Source organism: Ixodes scapularis, unplaced genomic scaffold, assembly GCF_016920785.2.
Source record: "Ixodes scapularis isolate PalLabHiFi unplaced genomic scaffold, ASM1692078v2 PGA_scaffold1__304_contigs__length_218370807, whole genome shotgun sequence".
NCBI classification, from domain to species: Eukaryota; Metazoa; Arthropoda; class Arachnida; order Ixodida; family Ixodidae; genus Ixodes; species Ixodes scapularis.
The window spans coordinates 23,336,879-23,355,926 of NW_024609846.1; the positions used below are offsets into that span (position 1 = coordinate 23,336,879).

Sequence of the window (19,048 nt, forward strand, 5' to 3'; positions counted from 1 at the left end):
AAGAATAAGCTGAAAATGTTTATTAAGCAGGCTGATATTTTATTCGGCCTTCCATTTATACCTTGCATCAACGGCGCTAGGACATTAGTCACCCTAAAATTACTAATTTGAAAGACGCAATCTAGGGACCATGGAGCGCGCTTCAAAGCACTAGTTTTGGTTTCGATTTCGCTTAAATTTTGGCATTTATTGCTTCAAGTTTGGCGTTTCTGGTGTTAATTTAAAAAAAACAAAAAAACGTGGTATTACTTTTATCACTCTAAATCGTTGGAAGGGTTTTTGTTTTTGGATTACTCTGTCAGCCAGTTGGACCACAACCCTAGAACCTCGTTGTGTGAGTGTGTGAGTGCCACTCATGGCAACTCCCGAGCTGTGTTTTGGGGGGTTGTGTGTGGATATTTATACAGCGTGTAGTTGGTCAGCAAACATCGAGTTTTTAATGTCCTACGTCTCAGATTTTACAATGTTGAAAGTTCACCAGCTCGCTTGCATCTTCATTTCGAATTTACACTGTAACTAGGTGGCGCAAGTCACCACTATACCATCTGTACACTATATATCCATCCAGCTTTCGTTGTTTACTGTTTACTTCTCCTAACGTGGAAGGGGTGTGTGATCGGGCTGTAGAGTCTGCGTGCTGTTTCTGCCTAATCTCGAGCTTTCCTCCACATTGCGTCGTGATGACAACCGCGCCCAAGAAGCTGGTCAAGTCCAAGAGCGGTCTCCGCATCGTCTCCGCCAACAGCGACGAACTCAGTCCGTTCTTTCTCGACGAACCGCCGTGGACACCCGACCGAGAGGTAACTACGTCTACCACGCTTTAACGGGATTCTTTGTTAAATCTTTTCCACCTTGTTGCCGTTTGCGTGGAACCTTCTTAACCCCGCGTGTCGGTTACTTGATAACGAGGATTCTAACACATTATAGTGTCTATTTTCATCCCAGCGTGTGTTGGGTGAAGCACCGCCACCAAAAGGCTTGCAGGTCGTGGTCGTCGCGCTTGTTCAACGGTCACCACATGTCAACATGTCAGTTGAATAATGGCATCGAGTTTATTCCTCCGTCACGAAAAACGGGTAGACGGTTTAGGAGATGTGTAGTTGTCAGCGTACACAACCGACTCGTAAGCCAGCATTTGCTATGAACGAGTGGTTCGAGCTTTTAATCGGCGATAACGCCTCATCTTAATCGAGTGCGGCAGGCTGGGACCGTTCGAGCGAACCACCCGCAAATTTAGCTTTGGCGCTCAGGTACTGGCTGATGTAGGTCAGGTCGACAGGTCTTCGCAGCGACTGGTCGGGTGACAAACTCGATCGGCGACTTCCTTGTGTCAGTGGGACGATTTTCGGTAGAGATATAGCAAAAGAGGTAAAGCTATCGACAGTGAGACGTCGTCAGGGCAGCTTACCTACTCGGGAATCCGGTCTTTTTTAAATAAATCGAGCCGAAGTTCAGTGGCTTGGAGCGAATATATAAGCCATGCATAAAGAAAAAAAAAAAAGAATTTGGCTATGTTGTTTCGTTTTGGGCATATTTATTAACGCTTGTAAGCGTATACTGTTCCTTTTATCTACAGAGGTCTGACTGCGTGAGGTGCCGGTGCAAGTTCGACCTCATTACCCGCCGGGTAAGTGTATGCTTACGGCTAACCGTTGTTGAGCTCAACTGTCTTGCAGGACGGATCAGAGAAATGTCAAGGCTGCTCATCAGTTGGTTAAAAAAATAAATAAAGGAAGCGAAAAAGGCTTGCGCGGTGTCCAGCTGTGCAACTGGTTCTGCTTGTGACATAATCTGTTTTCTCCACAACAAGGTCAAGCGACCCACATTGCCAGAGAGCGTTTGCTATTGAACGATATCCAAGTGCTCACGATACCGGCCCTTGCTTGCGGAGAGAAAACCAGTCTCTTGAAGAGCTCGTGGGGGGAAGAGGCCATTGGTAGTGCTTCGTATACTGTAAAATTGCTCTTTAACTTAGGCTTGGTTTTGGCATTGAGAGATGTATGGTTTCGAGGCCCTTTAGTTCTCTCAGCCTTGAACATACTTTGTTTGTGTTTGGGTTATTAATTTGAGAACAACTGTTACGCTTTGGCCGTCCCATTGAAGCACACTGGGCTTTGAAAATGGCAGCCTTTACCTAATGGGTTCGGCACCATTTTGAAAAGGCTAAAAATGAAGCTTATTAACATCCTATTTGTCCATTCTTGATGAGATATGGATGCCAAAACAAGTCCTAGTCACCATGAATTCTTGCAGGTCCCGAACTCCTTTTGTTTAGAGGCACCTTAAAACCTTTAAAAGCCCTTAGATGATTTTAGTTCTGTTTGTGCTTGCAAGAACACATTATGTGTATAGTGCTCATATGTTTTTTCTGCCCTAAAACTGGCAGTCGAGAATTGGCCGGTTTCAGGCGTGCCCATTCTCTTTTCCACAGTCTTGTGCCATTCAAACTGATGCATATAAAATATATTCAAGGTCCGGGGTAATTCAAGGCACACATTCAATATTAAAAATAGGAAAGAATATGAGCCCCATTTCTTGTGTTTCTTAAAAAGCTGCAAATATGTTGATTAAAAAAAATTGTTGCACAGATCACAGGCAGTAGATGTACACATCATTCTCAATATGGTGATGTACCGCGGGCTGGACGACGCGATGGCGGCACACGACGGACCAATGTTGCGACGGACACAGGACCTCTACTTCGGAACTGTGGTTCATGGTACCGGCTCATCGATCTTCGAGCACAGAACTGCGAGGGGAAGGGATGCAAGTGCGAAACAATCGCACAATGAATGGTTTAAGCAACATCCTCATTGTCGTTTGCTTCACATGCCGGAGAATCGGAGGAACGGAAGAAAACTGGATAGGTAGCGATAGCCACATGACTTCTGGCAACTCTCTCCTTTGAGGCCCCATGCACATGTTTCAATTTCGGTTTCGAGCAGTTGCATTATTTTACTTTACTAAAAATATATGTGAAAGTTAAGTGTGGCAAATGTGGCAAAAAGTTAAGGGATCCTCCAGCGTTTTTTCGAGCTACCCAAACTAGGTAACTATATTTTCTGAATACGTGGTCTTTACTTTTTTCGGCGCGCTCATAATTCAGATTAGTTATTGTGGGATCGGCATTGTGAGTTATTGTGAGATCAGCACATTCAAATATTTCTGCGCTTTTCAGTGCCGTGACATCACTGGCTGGCAGGTAGGCTCGCAGGCAGAGCAGGGAAAACACACAGAGAAAAAATATAACATTCGCACCGCTGGTGCGAATGTTATATTTTTTTCTGTGTGTTTTCTGTGTGTTTTCCATGTTCAGCTGGCCCCATTCACAAGCAATGAACCAACATGCTCAGCTTCAGCCAATAACAGAGCAGGGAGTCTAGAAAACACAGTATGCTGCACATTTGTTTCGTGCTGCTGCGCGAGTGTTCAGGCGAGCCTCCAAAGCGTACGTTTCACACCATCAAACTTCTTGTAATCAGTTGGGAACAAATTCTACGGTCCATAGAGTGAACTCCTGCCTGCCACTAGTGTCACTTTTTTTTATTGTTGTTAGTGGAGACTTTCAGTTCCAAAAAAATAGATGAAGATCACACAAAAAATTAAAAAAAAGAAAAAAAATTTGTTGTTTTCTTATTATTTGAGTTATTAATTCAATGATGTTTGTTGGTGTGTTTAGACAATTTTTAGGAAAATAGGGGATCATGAAAAAGAAATCCTTTTGAAGGCCATCAACGAATTGCCTCTTTCTCGTGTCCCTCAGCCAAAACCAACATCCGTCGTGGCAGCGCTCGTTTCAGAAAAAGCCTGGAATGTTTCTCATTTTATCTAAAACCTTTATGTGCAGAAGATGTAAAGCAACTTGTGGCTCAGAATTTTCCTTCTCGCCAACATTTTCGCTCAAAAATGGTGGCTTGCAGCCAAGGCAGACGGAAGGAGAGAGGGAGTCACGGGCCAATCCCAGGATCACAGGCATGGACGTACACGGCACCTCAATCGGTCGGCGTCATCGCTAAAAAATGACGGCAAGCAGCCCGCTCAAAAGAGAGAAAAGTTAGGAGAGGAGAATGGCATCACTTCTTATTATCCAGAGGGACTAAGTTATAGCTGCTCACACTCTTTTGTTTTAATGCGAAATGAAACTTGGCTCCCAATGTACAGATTGCGCCCGTGTTGCATTGAACCAACACCCTCTGGACGGAAGTAGGTCGTAGCCCCAGATTTTCCACAACCTACCAGGGGCCGGCAAGGTGCATAAACTGGCCACGAGCTCCGTGTCGGCATTCGGCCGGGACTTGCTTTCTCACCGCTTGAATGCGAGCCCCATCTGAACGTCGACGCAGCAGTCGTGCCCAATCCAAGTGCAGCACTGCCCTCCGGTGGTTCGACTTAAAAAGGTCGAGCGCTACGGCCTTGTATTGTGGGGATTGTGATCCCTCAACAATCTGTCGTGTCAGCGTTTTGGCACGCCGTGGCGGCCGCGCCGACGTAGCGAGAGGTGGCACTGCTAACCACTGTGAGTGGCTTCCTCCTCTCCCCCTTTGGGGCGATTTCCGTAACGAACCCCTGCACAAAGGAGATCGATGTGTCGCTCTTTTATTGGCCACTTCGCCCCCGCCGTTATCTTAAAACCACCGGACAGCGGTATCTCCGCTTTCTTCTTCCTGGGATTCGGCGGCGGCGACAACAGGGAACCGTCCGGCGCACCAGTGAGCGTTTACCTCGTCCTTTGAACCTTTGTGAACGACCGTTCGGCCGTGGGCGATCTCCACACCGACGGCGTTCACCAGCTTATAGCCGCTGTCTTTTTTGTTATTTGTTTTATTGTAAATAAACGGAGTTTATCACCGTTACCAACGTGACTGGTGTCTCATTGCGCTCGACGAGCAGCATGCCACGCGAGTGCGAACCCGCTTCGCGGTAGAGCGTCTCGCCGCGAACGTGGTACTCCCAAAGGCAGTGGCCCTAAGGAGAACCACAGTATCTAGAAAAGGGCTTCTCAAACTTCTCAATCTCGAGGATCCTTCACCTGCCTCAACTAATAGCCAAGGGACCCCTTTGACCCGCAGCATTGACTCAGTAATGCAGTTCAGGAGTTCCATCAAAGCTTGTAACACTATTGAACATACGAGGCAGTGTTTGGCTCATAGTTACTTATCAATGGCTTGCTTAGACACGCTGAAATATCGCTTAAACTTGCAAAACGTTTTGCTTAGGGCCAGGGACGGTCGAGAAGCCTTTGTAGCTCGGGGAACCTGCAAGGGTACCCCCAGAGTGCCCTTGGAAAAGCCTGTTTTGGAAACCGACAATTTTTAGGAGGGGGTGGATCGAAGAGCTTTTATTTTTTTTCTTGTTTATTTCAATATTAAAAATTTCTTGAACCAGCAGCATTACAGAGGGGAATGGGATGTACAAAACCTAAGATCATATAAACGCAACGACAAAGGCAAAACGCAAGTTAAGGTATGGCACTGTGCAACGTATTAGTAATATTAAATTTAAACGAGTGATCAGGCTGGATTGTGCCGACGGAAATGGGAAGATCATTTTAGTCTAAGAAGGTTTTGGAAGCAAATGAAGGGTGAACTCTGCTAGTATTGCATATTGGTACGCTTACTTTATAAGGATGATGGAGACAGGATGAAACGTAAAGAGGTCGCGTAAAAAGGGTTGACTGAGGATGGGTTAGTGCGAAAGATCTCAAGAAAGAGACAATCGAGAAATTTTCTGATGCAAAGCAAGGTAGTGGCAGTGACGCTTGCAGTGAGATGATAGTTACTGCGGATGGAATGAGCGGAACAATTTTTTGCTGCTTCTAGAGAGTGAATTAAGTTTAAATGACTCAAATCCCGGGTGAACGACGCATACTCAAGCTTTGAGTAAACAGAAGTTTTGTACAAAGTTAACTTTAAAGAGGAAGGAGTGAGAGTATAAAATTTAGTGGAACCTCCGTCCGCTTGTCCGTCCCCAGCACCATTGCCGGCGGTGCGGCCGCGTGTACTGCGGTAGCTGCTGCGGCCGCCGCCTGCCCCTGCAGCGCATGTGCTTCGTGGACCCGGTGCGGGTGTGCCAGGACTGCAGTCCGGCCACCCTGAGGGAGAACGACTTTTACGACCGGCACCTCAAGCTGCTGCTCAAGGGGGCCCGCTTCCTCGTGTCCGTGTCCCCCGAGGTCGACCTGGGCTCCGCCACCGCCCACTGCTGCCGCCTTTCCGGCGACCACAGGTCGGCTCTGTCGCACCGCACTGCCTGGAAAGCGTCTCTGACCGGCGTCTCGTTTACCATGTCCCAAAAAGTGGTCCTTCGATTTTCGTCCAACAGCGTCGCGGCGATGTCGCGCTGTCGATCGCCGCGACCTGGGTGGTGTCACTTCCGCGGTGGTGAAAGGGGCAGACGCCTGTTTGGCTGCAGGTTGCTCTCCAGTTTGTTAGTCCGTGGAAGCTTCGGCAGTTGGGAGTTGGTGTGCTGCAATACGGCAGCCCTCTTGTCCACTCGCCTTTCTTGCCGGCATTTCTACAGCCAGCCGCCAGGATTGCGACGTCCGACAGAACGCCTCCGGCGACGCGGTTTGTTGCCAGCTGGGGACCACTTTTGATGCTTGGGCACTAGACACACCAGTCAAAGATCCATTCCAGGCATTGCTGTTCTCATTTCTCTGAAGAAAATTGATAATTTCTTATATGCGAGTGTTCATTCCTCTATATAGGAGGTAATCGTTCTTAGCAGTGTAGATGCATGTGCCGAAAGCTAGTTTTTATTAATTTTTTTATTTATTCATAATACATCTCCTACAGGGGTGGATTTAAGAAAAAAATGAGCAAGGGGGGATTAATTTTTTTTGTTTGTAGGAAGAGTTTCTTCATTCTTGATGAAAAGGCCATTAACTTTGTTCTATAACACCAGGAACAGGGAATATAAGAGTGTCGGCAGTTTGAATGGACCAAGTTTTAGCTCAGCAGGTGGGGAGCAAGCCAGCAGGATCGCATGTTTTTTTTGCGTCGGAATTATAAATTCCTTTTTTACAGTTAATAAACCAGACATCCCTTCTTCGTACACATAGAAAAAGATTTGTGTCCGAGTTTAAGCAACATTTCAGTCTCGAAGCGCCAATGTTCTCGCATTTTCCCGGCGCTTTCCTGACCCGACGAACGGAAGACAAACGTAGATGTGCCCGGTTGCCTCCCTGCAGGGTGATAGAGATGGAGAGCAGCCACAGCAAGGACTGCGTGGAGATCCCGCTCACCAACATCATGTCCTTCCGCATCCTCCGGCCCAACAGCCCCACCGCCGACACGGGTGAGGCGCCCTTGGGTTCGGCGGATGCACCCCCCTTCGGCTCCCTGTGGTGCCCGCTTTCCCGCACGGTGTGCCGGGGGCCGGTCATGACGTTTCGACCGTTTGGCCAAAGTCTTTATTTTATTTTTTTATTTTTTTAATACTATCAGACCTATTAGGGTCTATGATAGAAAATAACTTGTATACTGTTTACACACACAAAGAAAAAAAAAAAGCAACAAATCCTTGAACAAGGGGAAAAAAAGATAAATTTTATAACAATTTTTTTTCAGATGGGTTGGCCAAACTTCTGTAAAAATGCAACATATCAAGGAAAATGTTACTGTTGCATGTCAAGTGAAATGTTATCAGTGGATAAATACTTCTATTGGCCTGAAAAATTCGGCAGCTTCTGGCCTAGTAAATTTTGTTACCACAAGAAGTGGCGGTAGTACAAGTAGGAGTGAAGAAAAAAAAAGTGAAAATAAAACTCTAAAAAAAAAAAAGTAGATTTTTTTTAATGCAAATGTACCACCCTTTTTCACCTGGCATTCCAATTATTCCAAAACAATATGGCCCCCACGTCTTGATTATCATATTTACCGGACTATAGTCTGCGGACTATGCACATTTAAAAGTTGAAATTTTATGGGGTGTGGACACTCTACAGGTAAATCGTTCATTATGACGAGGTGTGACGGATTTCACGAATAGCAGAGTATGCTAATGAGGATTTACGTACGATACATGCTTCTTTGTGAGCTAATGAAGCAGGCACTTGTCAGGGTGTGCTGCGTACAATAATTTGTTTCGTGCATACTAGGCACCATGCACTAGATGAGGACCCTGGACCAGCTGTGTGCTATAGTCCGGAAAATATGGTTCAGATGGCGCTTCCAATCAACCATCTTCTCGGCGGGTTCGTGGGGTTTTATGAAAAAGTGGGTACATCCAGCAACTTTCTTCGCGGTAGTTTTTTTAAGCCAAAGTCCATCCGCTGGGTTCTTCGGGCGATCCGATTGGTTCACTCCTGGCGTCGGCAGCGTGCCTCTGGTGCTTACATTTGTGCCCAGGAAGAGCTTTCCCCATAGCGTGACGAAAATATTCCATACCTGTGGGTCTACGTTTCAGATCAGTTGAGTTTAATAGTAGTCCTCAAAAGCAATGAAGTGCATTGCGTGAGGGCAGGGGGGATCTAGTACAAAAAATTAAAAGTGAAGGCTGCAAAATAACAGTTTGGTTAGTCATGAATAGGCCGTATACCTTCCGGTGTTTATTTATGTAGAAATATCAGCATATGTTTTGCTATGTTTATTTATTTCCAAAATACCGGTGCATTTCGGTGAGTTGTCTCATGCAGGCGCTTAGAACGGCTTTTATCTACGGAAAAGAAAATCACTTATAGAAACAAACAATTAAGTCGAGAAACGGTTAAACTTTTATTTACATATATAGCACAATGTTCTTCACACTTCATGATTGTAATATGCATACATTCCAAGGATCGCATCTGTCATTCCCGCCCGCTCCTTCCTGTTGACTATGTGCAATTTCTGAACAAATGCTCTACATTTGCGCTAGACATTGGAAGTCATAATATTTCCAAAGAGGCTTGGGAGAGTACTGGCCAGTCTGGTGAATGCAGCTTCCCTAAAACAGCACAGGTTCAACAATGGCACTGATGGCGTACTGGCGGTACTGGAGGAACTTGGCTTCCAGATCACTGAGCTTACATTTATCGCGCACGAAAAGCCTGTAGACGCGTTCATTGCGAGTAAATCTCTTTGGCAGTTCCATCTTGACGCAAGGATTAACTATCTGCACGCGAAACCAGAACAAATCATCTGTAAACAGGCTGAAAAAAAAAACAAAAAAAAAAAACACCGATGCCATAAATTTTCTTACGGACGCGCTTCGACACAAACAATCTGAAAGACACTTCAAACCACCCAACTAAAGTCCACAAAGATGGAGGGCAGCCTTCAACGGGGCAATTTACAAAAGGGCACAATCAGGCCAAACTTTTGGGGACGTAAACAGAAGGTCAAAGTAACCAGCACTGACAGAAAAAACATCTTGGTTACTAAGAGACCTCGGGAGACCTATACTGACAATCAACCCAAAGCGACGGGTGAAAAAAAAAAAGAAAAGAAAGAGTGAGTCTGACGAACGTCTACATAGGACTTTAGCGGTGAAAAAAGACTGCCACTTGTATGGAAATGTTAAAAAAAAAAAAGTATTTTCCAGTTTCAACTGTTTTTTTTTTTTTTGACACTGGTGGAGGTTTATTATTTTTTTTTTTTGTTAAAACCGGAAAGTATACGGCTTAGTTATAAACAAGAAACATATTTGCAGGTAATTTGAAAGCAGTGTTCGGTAAAATAAATCTAGAAAGAACTTGAAGTCAAGTACAAAGTAGATGAGAGGTTATGTACTTCAAGTAAAATAGTAAGTATACTGGGCAGAATGTACTTGAAGTAAAGTGCTATAAACATTGTACTTTCAAACTAAAGTGCAAGTACATTGTATTTTAACGCAATCTTTCATGATAACCTTTCATTCCCTTATGCAGTTTTTTTTTTTTTTTTTTAGATGTTCTACCCTCGCTGACAAACTATTTAGCGCAATCGACTTATAAGGCACTTATTTGTGTCAGTCTTATAGCCGCTGTTACTTCACTCAAAGAAATGACCAGATGACGTCATGACGTCTCAAAAGACGATAATATGTTTTCACATGACCATCTGCCATTTTTTTTGTTAAAGGTCGCTGAACTCTTATACTCGACCTCAGATGTTGTGTATGGTACGTGAAAAGCCAAGGACGTGATCGCGTGGTCCTTGAGAGAGCTTAATTTCACCGAGTGCAAGAAGGCACTGCCAAGATCAATGCGCTCTTAGCCCGTCCTTTTCCCGGACCAGACCAAATTTGAGGGACGTAGTTTGAAGTCGGGAGTTGTGTTTTCCTCGGAAAGTACGAGAAAAAACACTAAGTGAAGTAGAAGTTCATACTCGGAGAATGTACATAAAGTATTTCTGAACACTGCATAAAAGACACGAGTAAAAAAAAAAAAACAAGTAAATGATATTTAATTAAAATTTGAACCAACAAAAAGCACTTGTGGGGCGTGTCTTCCAAGGTTCACTTAATTTAGTTTTGACTGAGGTTATGTCGGGACAAGAAAGGACCCTTTTAGGAAAGCTTCGGTTCAGGAGGTTATGGTACGAAAATATGCGAGCATGGGCCCAGGCGAATGCAGGCATTCCCTCGACCGAGGAAGGAGGATCCCTCCGGCTCCATTGAGCTGCAGTGACCTGGACTGGGCTCCCCCAGAGCCTCTTTTGCTCCTATTGTACCTCATCTTTTCACCCCCAAATTCATTCTGAAGCACTTCTTCCCTGTCCTTCCCAATCCACGCATTGTTTCATCCTCGGAGTCCTCAAACCCTGTTTTCTGCCAGATGACGTTAGTCATTTCTAAAACAGTTGATCCGCTAGGGAAAGCAGATCATGTTGAAAGCTTGGTTTCTTTGCTTTTGTCAGGTGGCGGGGACGGCGGCGTGACTGGTGTGGTGCTGGGCTACAAGTCTGACCACGAGGGCCAAGTGGTCGTGCATCTGGGCGTCACGCCGGGACCAGAGGCTGGCACGGGGGCGCTCTGGATCGTCGCCCTCAACAAGGTGGTAATGCCGACCCGGTGGTCTCAACAAGACTGTTGTTTTAATGGACTGGGTGTCCCCCCCCCCCCCCCCCCCCCCCCTTCCGCGTCAAAAATTTGCTGCATTTTTTTTGTTGCTGCAAATGTAAATGACGCATTGCGGAAAGCTCAGTCTCCGCTCAGATGTAGCACTAACAGTCCGGACCAGACGTCAAAGCTTCGGAGCTTATTGTCTTCTTGATCAAAAGTCGTACGGGATTTCGGATATTTTCAGTGTGAAAGCTGTGGCCAACAAAGCTCATGAATACCTGCAGACGAACGGCGGCAGCTAAGGGACTGAGCCCCCATTTTCACGTCGAAAGTTTCCGATCACTTAGAACTTTCGGACAAGAGAATGGTCAGTTCTAAGACTTTGTCTGGTCCAGACTGTTAGTGCCACATTTGGTAGGAGACGGAACGTTTGGCTATGTATAGTTTATATATGCGGTGAATAAAAATGCAACATCTTTTTTTTTTGGGGGGGGGGGACGAGCGGGATGGCAAGTCGCGGAGCTTGCGTGGCAGCTTGATTCTGGTGCTTCACAAGATGAGTGTGCAGCAGATGTGATCGCTTCGTTAATTTCAGTCTGGCTTTTAGGATTTAGCTAGGCGTCAAATGATGTAAGCCTCGAGGGAAAAGTGAACAATGCCGCCGATTGCCCCATGGTGTTCTGACTGCTTTCGACATAACGTAAAGTACCGCGGAGGCACTTACTTTGTTCGAGTGCCCACTATTAACATTTCAGAAACTTAAGAATTCTGCAAATTATATGTTAAGCGCCCGATTTAACCGGACGGGTGCCCACGTGTAGATTAACCCAGTTTTAGTGAATGGTGGGTGGACGCTCCTCCGTTGTTTTACAGTGATTGTTTTATCTCCAAAGGTGCAAGGCATTACAAAGGCGAGTGGGCGTTAGTCACATACACGAACAACGTTGAGGCCAGTCATGACTGGCTAAGTTTCGGACCAATGGGGAGAAAATATAATGGCGTACGTCCGCCAACACCTTCCCTATTTGCATTTGTTGCCGGAGAGGAAGCGTTTGGTTGTACGCCCGTAGCGACTGTAAAAGTTGGGGCAGTGCCCTACACACGGAGGGATTTGTTTGAACCGCAAGCTTGATCTCAATTGCAGTTATTTATTGTGGAGTGACGCATCAATCGATGAACCTCGGAATATCTGCCTTTCTCTAACGACGTTAGATTTTTCAGGCTCGTAATTCCGGCACGGTCGCTCGAGATACTGGTGTCCCAATTATAGCGACGAGTCTGACTCGGTGCGGAGTTCTGTCGGAAAAACTGGCTCTGCTACGGGGAGGCTGTTAATACATCGTACAAGAGAGTCTGCACACCAAAGCAGGTTTCTTCCTCGTATGACATTCCTGTCATATTTGTCATGAACAAACAGTCTGCAGACGTGTTCGACGCATGTGAAACAACCATGCTTTCAGCTTACCTGAGGCGTGCGTGCGGATACTTTTGTCGTGGTCTCTGCGGCAAACGTCATGTCTCTCGCACGACGCATGAGCGGTGGGATGGTGGCATCGGGCTCGCAGGACCCCTCTTCCACCGTGGCAAGCTCTTGCTGTAAAACGATTCGTGGACCGCCCGGTTCAAGAAGCCACGCCGTCCGAAACGCTCGAGAGCTGGACCGCGTCGTAAACCACAATCGTGCTTCTGTGCAGGCATTCCGGATGATCAGGAGCCCGGACACGTCGCCTGACTGACAAGGCGTCTTCCCACGAATGTCGTCCCATTCACCGAGGCTTTCCCCTGGCCCACTTGTGCCCACTGCTTGGCTCGCGAGACGTCCGTCGTGCTACGACCCGCATAGGCGAGGCTACGCTCCATTTCACTTTGAGTATGACTCCCGCCAATGCTACGATTTGACGCTGCCAACGAAAAGGTGCCAGAAAGTGCGTCGTCGCGGCGCTCGTCATCTTTGTGTGTTTGCCATCGCCAGCGAGGCCGATTGCGCGCAGGGAAAAGCGCGGGATCGTGGCTCATCCGCCGCGCGCGATTGATTTACTTGGTGGTGGCGAACGCATAAAGGTGACGAGCAGCGTGACGATGCATTTTTGGTGCTGCTCGATTGGCCTTGTCGGGTGTCAGCTGCTGTCAAACTTAAAGTGAGATGGATTACAGGCGGTACCCGCTCTGTTTCTTGCTCGCTAGGTGTACGTACTGCTCGGGTGTTGTTGTTTGCGGAAACTCAAGCGGAGCAGTGATTGTTGCTAAGCAGTGCGAGACTTGCGACGCATTTAGAGCGAGCTACCTTCGTGCCCTCGGTTGTTTGGTGTAAACTGTTTTCGAGAGGCCTGTGGTTGTGCGGACGACGGATGGTTCAAAAGTTTTTGTGAAATTCCGAGATTTCTGCCGGAGACTCCTCAATTTTTGAATCTCGTGACTTCCATCTGCGGACGCGATTCGAAGCCTCGTGTGTCTATTCTAAATGCCTGATTCCTCTATTTTTTCCTTTTTGATAAGGCTTAGTGAAAGATTTAACTCACCGTCTTTGTTGTTGATTTTTTTTTGGGGCCTATTTTGGGTAGTTAACATCTACGGAGATCCTGCTTCTGACTCACGCTGTTGTTTTTCCGAGACAAACGAGATTTGTGTTATATTTTTCTTTTCGGTGTTTGAGAAATGAATTGGGCATTTTATTTCTTTCGTGCGCACTCGCGTTACCGTAGGTTTGTGCTTTGGTGCCGTGCGTAAATGGGGGCGAGGAATGTTTCTGTTCTTCCGGCTTGTTTGTGGTGTGGCACACCACTGTTTGCTTTGGTGTGTACCCTTGAAGGGGAGCGATTTCTAGCCAAAACACTTTGGGGACAAGAGAGTGGTTCCATCGCTCTTCAGAATGTGAATATGTTAACTGTGAAAGCTATCACTATTGGTTGCAGAAGTCTCCAGAGCTCTTGTGTCAAGAATGCTTACTATATATGAAAATTGTGGAAATTGTGACGTTTAAATTCTGCTATACATTGTTTTAATTTTAATACGGTTCTTCGCATGCAGATTATTGTCCCCAAGAACGATAAAATGCCTTCCAGCTGTAATATACCTAACCTGACATATCTTTTGATCTTTGAAAAATGTGGGATGGTATAGGAGCAAGGTAACTGTTTGCTTATTTTGTTTGTTTGCTTATTCAATGAAAATATGATAGGGGCCACGCATCTGCAACGGCCAAGATCACTAATTTTGGAAATTGTTAGTGTATTCATGAAGGATAGCTAGGCTGATTCCTTCAAGTTATCTCACAAAACTAGAGGGAAAATGATTGCATCTCAATGAGTTTTGGAGAGGGTACATTGATCGGGAGTACCTGCTGCTGCAAGCTTCTTTGACTCTGTCAAAAAGGTCCTAGGACAGCTTGCTTGCAGAAATGAAGCTGTTGCTTTTCTATTTTCAAGTTGCAGTGGTTTTAGTCTGGGCATCATTTTCACAGATACTTTATAATACTGTTTTCAGAAGTTCCGCATGGGCCAAGTGGACCGAACTCGCTTCTATAGATTGTAGAAATCAGCTCCGTTAAATTAAGCACGAGAGACACAAAACATCTGCGAAAATGTTTGAAAAAGATGTTGCCACCTTTGGACGTTGCAAAACAAAACTTTTTCCTGCATTAAACTGAAAAAACATTAAAAAAAATAGTTGCTATGACTCTTCCTAATACTCTTTAATAATCTTTTCTCAGTTGAAACCCCTCGCGTCGTTATCGTGGATGTCCTATTTATGCGGTCATTCGAGAACAAGTGCCTTAGACGAGTTGCTTGCTGTTGCGGGATGCGGTGAATTTTGTGACTACGATATGCCTAGAAATAACATACCATGTGCAAGAGTGGCCATTTATCGATGTCCCCTCGTTTTCCCGTGCATGTATCACGTTTCGACCAGTTTATAAAGTTTATACATGTGAACGTGGCGTCAGTTCAGTTCTTTTCGTGTTGCAGACTCGATCCCTGGGAAGGGTAGATTGTGGGCCGTAACTGAAGTTCCGTGTTTTTGGGGTTTATTTTTCCCCACAGATTCAGTGTTTTTCATTGTCAATTTTTAGTGTCGGACAAGGAATCGGTGTTTATCGGGCCTTGTTCTAAAGAATACAGGACATTTGTGTAGGATTACCCAGTCTTCAGAAAACATGCACATGACATGAATAATTGAAAAACGTCCATGTACCAAACAAAAAAAAAAAGACGAGGTAAGCGTTCTGGTCCCAAACAAGTGGCTTCGTGGTCAGTTCAGTGCAGCTGTGTTCAAAGTAAACACAAAATAAAATTGTCATTTAAAGTTTATTTTCATGAAGCTTGTTTTTTTTTTTTTTTTTTTTTTTTTTTTTAATGACAACTTTAATTTGGGGTTTTTTGGTTTTTCTCGATTTTGAGAAAACCAGTTCGGAGGTTCATTTTCGGGGTTTATCAGTATTTACTGAAAACACGGAGCCTTAGCCATAACGCAATACCAGCTAGTATAGACCCCTTCATAAATTACAACCTCTTGCAGTCAACCTGGAAATACTGCAAAGTGGCATGCGCAAAAAACACTAACAACCTGGAAAGTCTAACTGATATAATATACTTCCGAGAGACTGTACACAATTGATAGACTTGCCATTTTTATGGTTTCTTTTGCAGACGCCACTTTGCAGTATTCTTAGATCGATCATAGTAGGACATAATTTTTGAAAGGGGTCTATAGACCAGTGTCTGAAGTTCTAGCACCCAGCGATAAAAATGGGCAATAATAATCTCGAGCGCAGGCTTTTGTGAAGGAGAGGCTGCGCATAGAACAAGGATTTAGCTTTTTACAACACTCTTGGCATCGCGGCAGAATTTGAACTCGCCCATGAGAATTTAGCAGAACAAAACATTCTTAGTATAAAAATATGGTGCCAACACTTGGCTAATAGCTAGTACTATGTAAAAAGTCTCGCATTTTTTTAGAGAATGTCAAGAAGACCTGACCAATCAGCGTGTTGCCAGATTGGGCTATATACAGTAAAACCTCGTTATAACAAAGTTGAAGGAGCGGTAGTAATTATTTCGGTATAACCATTAGTTTGTTATAGCCAATGTACATTTCTTCCCACTATTAGTAAGAAAGGGGAATTATGATTGCTTTGTTATATCCTTTAGTTTGTTATATCCCATTTTGTTATAACGGGGTTATGCTGTATAACGAAATTGGGCTACATTTTTTTCTAGTTGGCGTCAAAATTTGTGGTTGGCTATGTGGCTATTTTGGGCTATTTCTAAGAATGCGGCGAACTTTTGTCAAACCTCTGGTTCGATGCCGAACTTTCAGGTTCAGCTAGTTATTTTTCAAACTTTTATCAGTTTCAAAAAAAAAAAAATTGTTTCTCTTTTGGCTAGTCGAGGCGAGAGAAAGGAAGAAGAAACAGTTCAAACTTCTTCAGACTTTGGGGTTTTCACAATGCTCAGTGAAGCAAAGCTTGCAGAGTTCAAGTGGCCTCCCTACAGCGCAGTGGAGCAAACCAAACAGATTGCACTATTACAACAGGCCCGGTAGCGCGCCTTTAACCCGGACGCATATGGCTCTGCCCGGACATAGACTGAACTCTCCAAATGCTGCTTCGGTGCGCATTGTGAGAATCCTTAGGCACCCAAGTTTGGTGAGAAGTGAGAAGTCCGCAGTTTCACCGCTAAACACTTGACTACCTTCCAGTCGTTGCCCACCCCAAGAAAGGACAACACAATCAAATAGCGTGAAAATGAATGGGTAACACTAATATTCTTCACAAAGAAAAAAGAGACGGGTGGGATATTGGTAAGGACCTGAGATATTGGGGTTCTGGTTTGAAACACCCAGTGTGGTGACTGTTCTGCTTCTGTATTTTGTTCTTTTAATGTATGATCATATCTCCCAGGCTTCACAATAAAGCTGTCTTTGTGTGTTTTGTACTTCTGAAAACCTACGAAAGAAGGGCCAGTTTTGTGCAGATTTTCATCCTTCCGGAGCTTTTTTTGAAAAGTTCACAAGTAACATAATGTACACACAAGGTGGTGCATCTGAGGGTTAACAAAAAGATTGTAACGTGTACTGTATGAGTGTGAGAAAAATCATTGTTTTCAGTCTTGGCCATTTTGGGCTATATTTGTTTTACGGCTTTGGCTATATTTGGGCTATGCCTCCCAGTCGTTTGGTGGTTTTTGGTGAAACCATCTGGCAAGCGCACTGCCAATCAGGGGCAAATACTCCATATTAGTGCTTATGCGTTAGACTTGTTTTATAAGAAGCAGTGATGAGCCTACACCACAATTGCCTCTATTTCCTTTCCCAACTACATTGCTAACAACAACAACTTGTTTCATAATATAAGAAAACTTTCTTGTTCAATTTTCGCATCCTTCTCAGTATGCCTCACTGACATTTGAGTTCTTCAGGTACTACACAATCACAAGACCGTAAACATACGAATGGCAAAAGTTACGATAACGGAAAAGTAATATGGAAAACAGACACTAATACCAGTTCACATATATATATATATATATATATATACGTCAAAGCTTTGCGCTAAAGTGCTTTCAAGAAGGGTGTGTCACAATAATTTTATAAATGTTGACGAACAACGAACCAAAGCAGCAAAAAGACACATCTTAGAGCTCTTTGAAAAAAAATCAACAAACCAGCCTTTGCACCAAGATCAAAGCCGCAAAAAATGACAAGCTTATGGTGTTTTTCTCCGCCAAGACTCACAAAGACACACAAGCTTTCCGGGCTATAGTGTCAGAAAAAAAAAAACGTGGCAAGCATGTGTTTCAAGGTATTTGGCCCAACATCTTTCCACAATACACCATGCGGACCCATTCCACATACCAAACTCGAGCGAGTGATATCGTATCTAGAGGAACAAGGAAACAACATCGTCTCGAGGTTTTCCTTGGACGTACAGGACATGTATTACTCCATCCCTCAAGCAAGGCTTCTACAGGTCCTCCGAAGTTTTATCGAAAACCAAGGGCTCGCGCAGTTCCAAAATGCAGCAGGTGTTAGCCTAGACACCTTCTTGGAGGTTTTAAGATATTATTTGTCCGCAACGGTTGTAACCCCTTATGTCCAGAAGAGTGGAGCGTGCATTGGTTCAAAAGTGGCCCCATATTTGTGCGACATCTTTCTCGCCGCATGTGGGGTAGCCATACAGCAAGTTTTTAAAAGACCCGCGAGTTGCCGTTATTTTCAGGTATGTTGACAATTTTCTTATTTTATGTACAACTGGAGTTGATGAAACAGCAGACGGATGCCTCCACACCACCCTCAGGCATTTCCAGATAAGCTGCATGGGGCTCACATTCACCTACGAGCCCCGTGTTGATAATTCCATACGGTTTCTTGATTTGGCCTTGATCTTCCAAACAGAACATTTGTGTTGGAGATATGAAGTACGATCGGGGAAAGGGTTCCTTCCCTTTGAATCCGAACATTCCAAAATTCTAAAACAAGGGGTCACTACTGCAGCTCTTTCAGCCAGCCTCAGAAAGACCTGCCCCCATGAGATGGTAAAAAGTTTTGAAACCCAAATGTCCAGGCTTCAAGAGGCCGGATATCCGAAACCCTTCCTGGCCTCCATTTGCGAGAAGATTTGCCGCAACATAAAAAGAACTTGTCAACGCACCGACCTTGATCCACCGAAGCAGATCTCCCGTTCACCTTTTGCGGTAGTCCCATACATACATGGGGTAACTCACAGGTTAAAAAAGATCGCAACCAGACACGGCGTAAATATCGTATGTTCGGCACCCAACACGGCACACGCAATGTGCAGGAAGGTCAATCTAGCCCAGGTTAACAATACAGGCAGGTGTACCACCAAACACAAGACAGAATACGTTCCATGCGACAAAGGAGTCACAAAGGAGCATTCGATTTTGATGCTTTGATTGAACTGTAGCTTGGCGCGTAATTTTGAATTACGCGCCAATTTTGTACGCCGCCGACCGACGACGGCCGCGCCACCGCTTTGCCGCCGCTGGTTCGAGCCCCGTTCGAGCCAGTATGAGAGACATCTCCGGAGCCAAGCCGATCTACTAGCGCAACACAAAAACAAAAAAAA

At 44.9% G+C, this 19,048-nt stretch overlaps 1 protein-coding gene across 1 annotated transcript; it reads left to right on the plus strand.

The window, feature by feature from the left end:
- Window positions 1-572: 572 nt before the first annotated feature.
- Window positions 573-13,428, plus strand: LOC8053017 (zinc finger FYVE domain-containing protein 21). The gene is made up of 6 exons (XM_029970323.4): window positions 573-800; window positions 1,577-1,627; window positions 5,972-6,225; window positions 7,190-7,296; window positions 10,818-10,954; window positions 12,657-13,428. The coding sequence occupies exons 1-6, from the start codon at window positions 681-683 to the stop codon at window positions 12,696-12,698; spliced, it is 711 nt and encodes a 236-aa protein (XP_029826183.1). The 5' UTR covers window positions 573-680; the 3' UTR covers window positions 12,699-13,428.
- Window positions 13,429-19,048: the final 5,620 nt, after the last annotated feature.

Bases quoted from the DNA above. Each gene is read 5' to 3' on its own strand.
- LOC8053017 (XM_029970323.4), top strand. From the start codon at position 681: ATGACAACCGCGCCCAAGAAGCTGGTCAAGTCCAAGAGCGGTCTCCGC. The intron at 801-1,576 runs GTAACTACGTCT...TTTTATCTACAG, and splicing joins CGTGGACACCCGACCGAGAG to AGGTCTGACTGCGTGAGGTG. The intron at 1,628-5,971 runs GTAAGTGTATGC...GTCCGTCCCCAG, and splicing joins TCGACCTCATTACCCGCCGG to CACCATTGCCGGCGGTGCGG.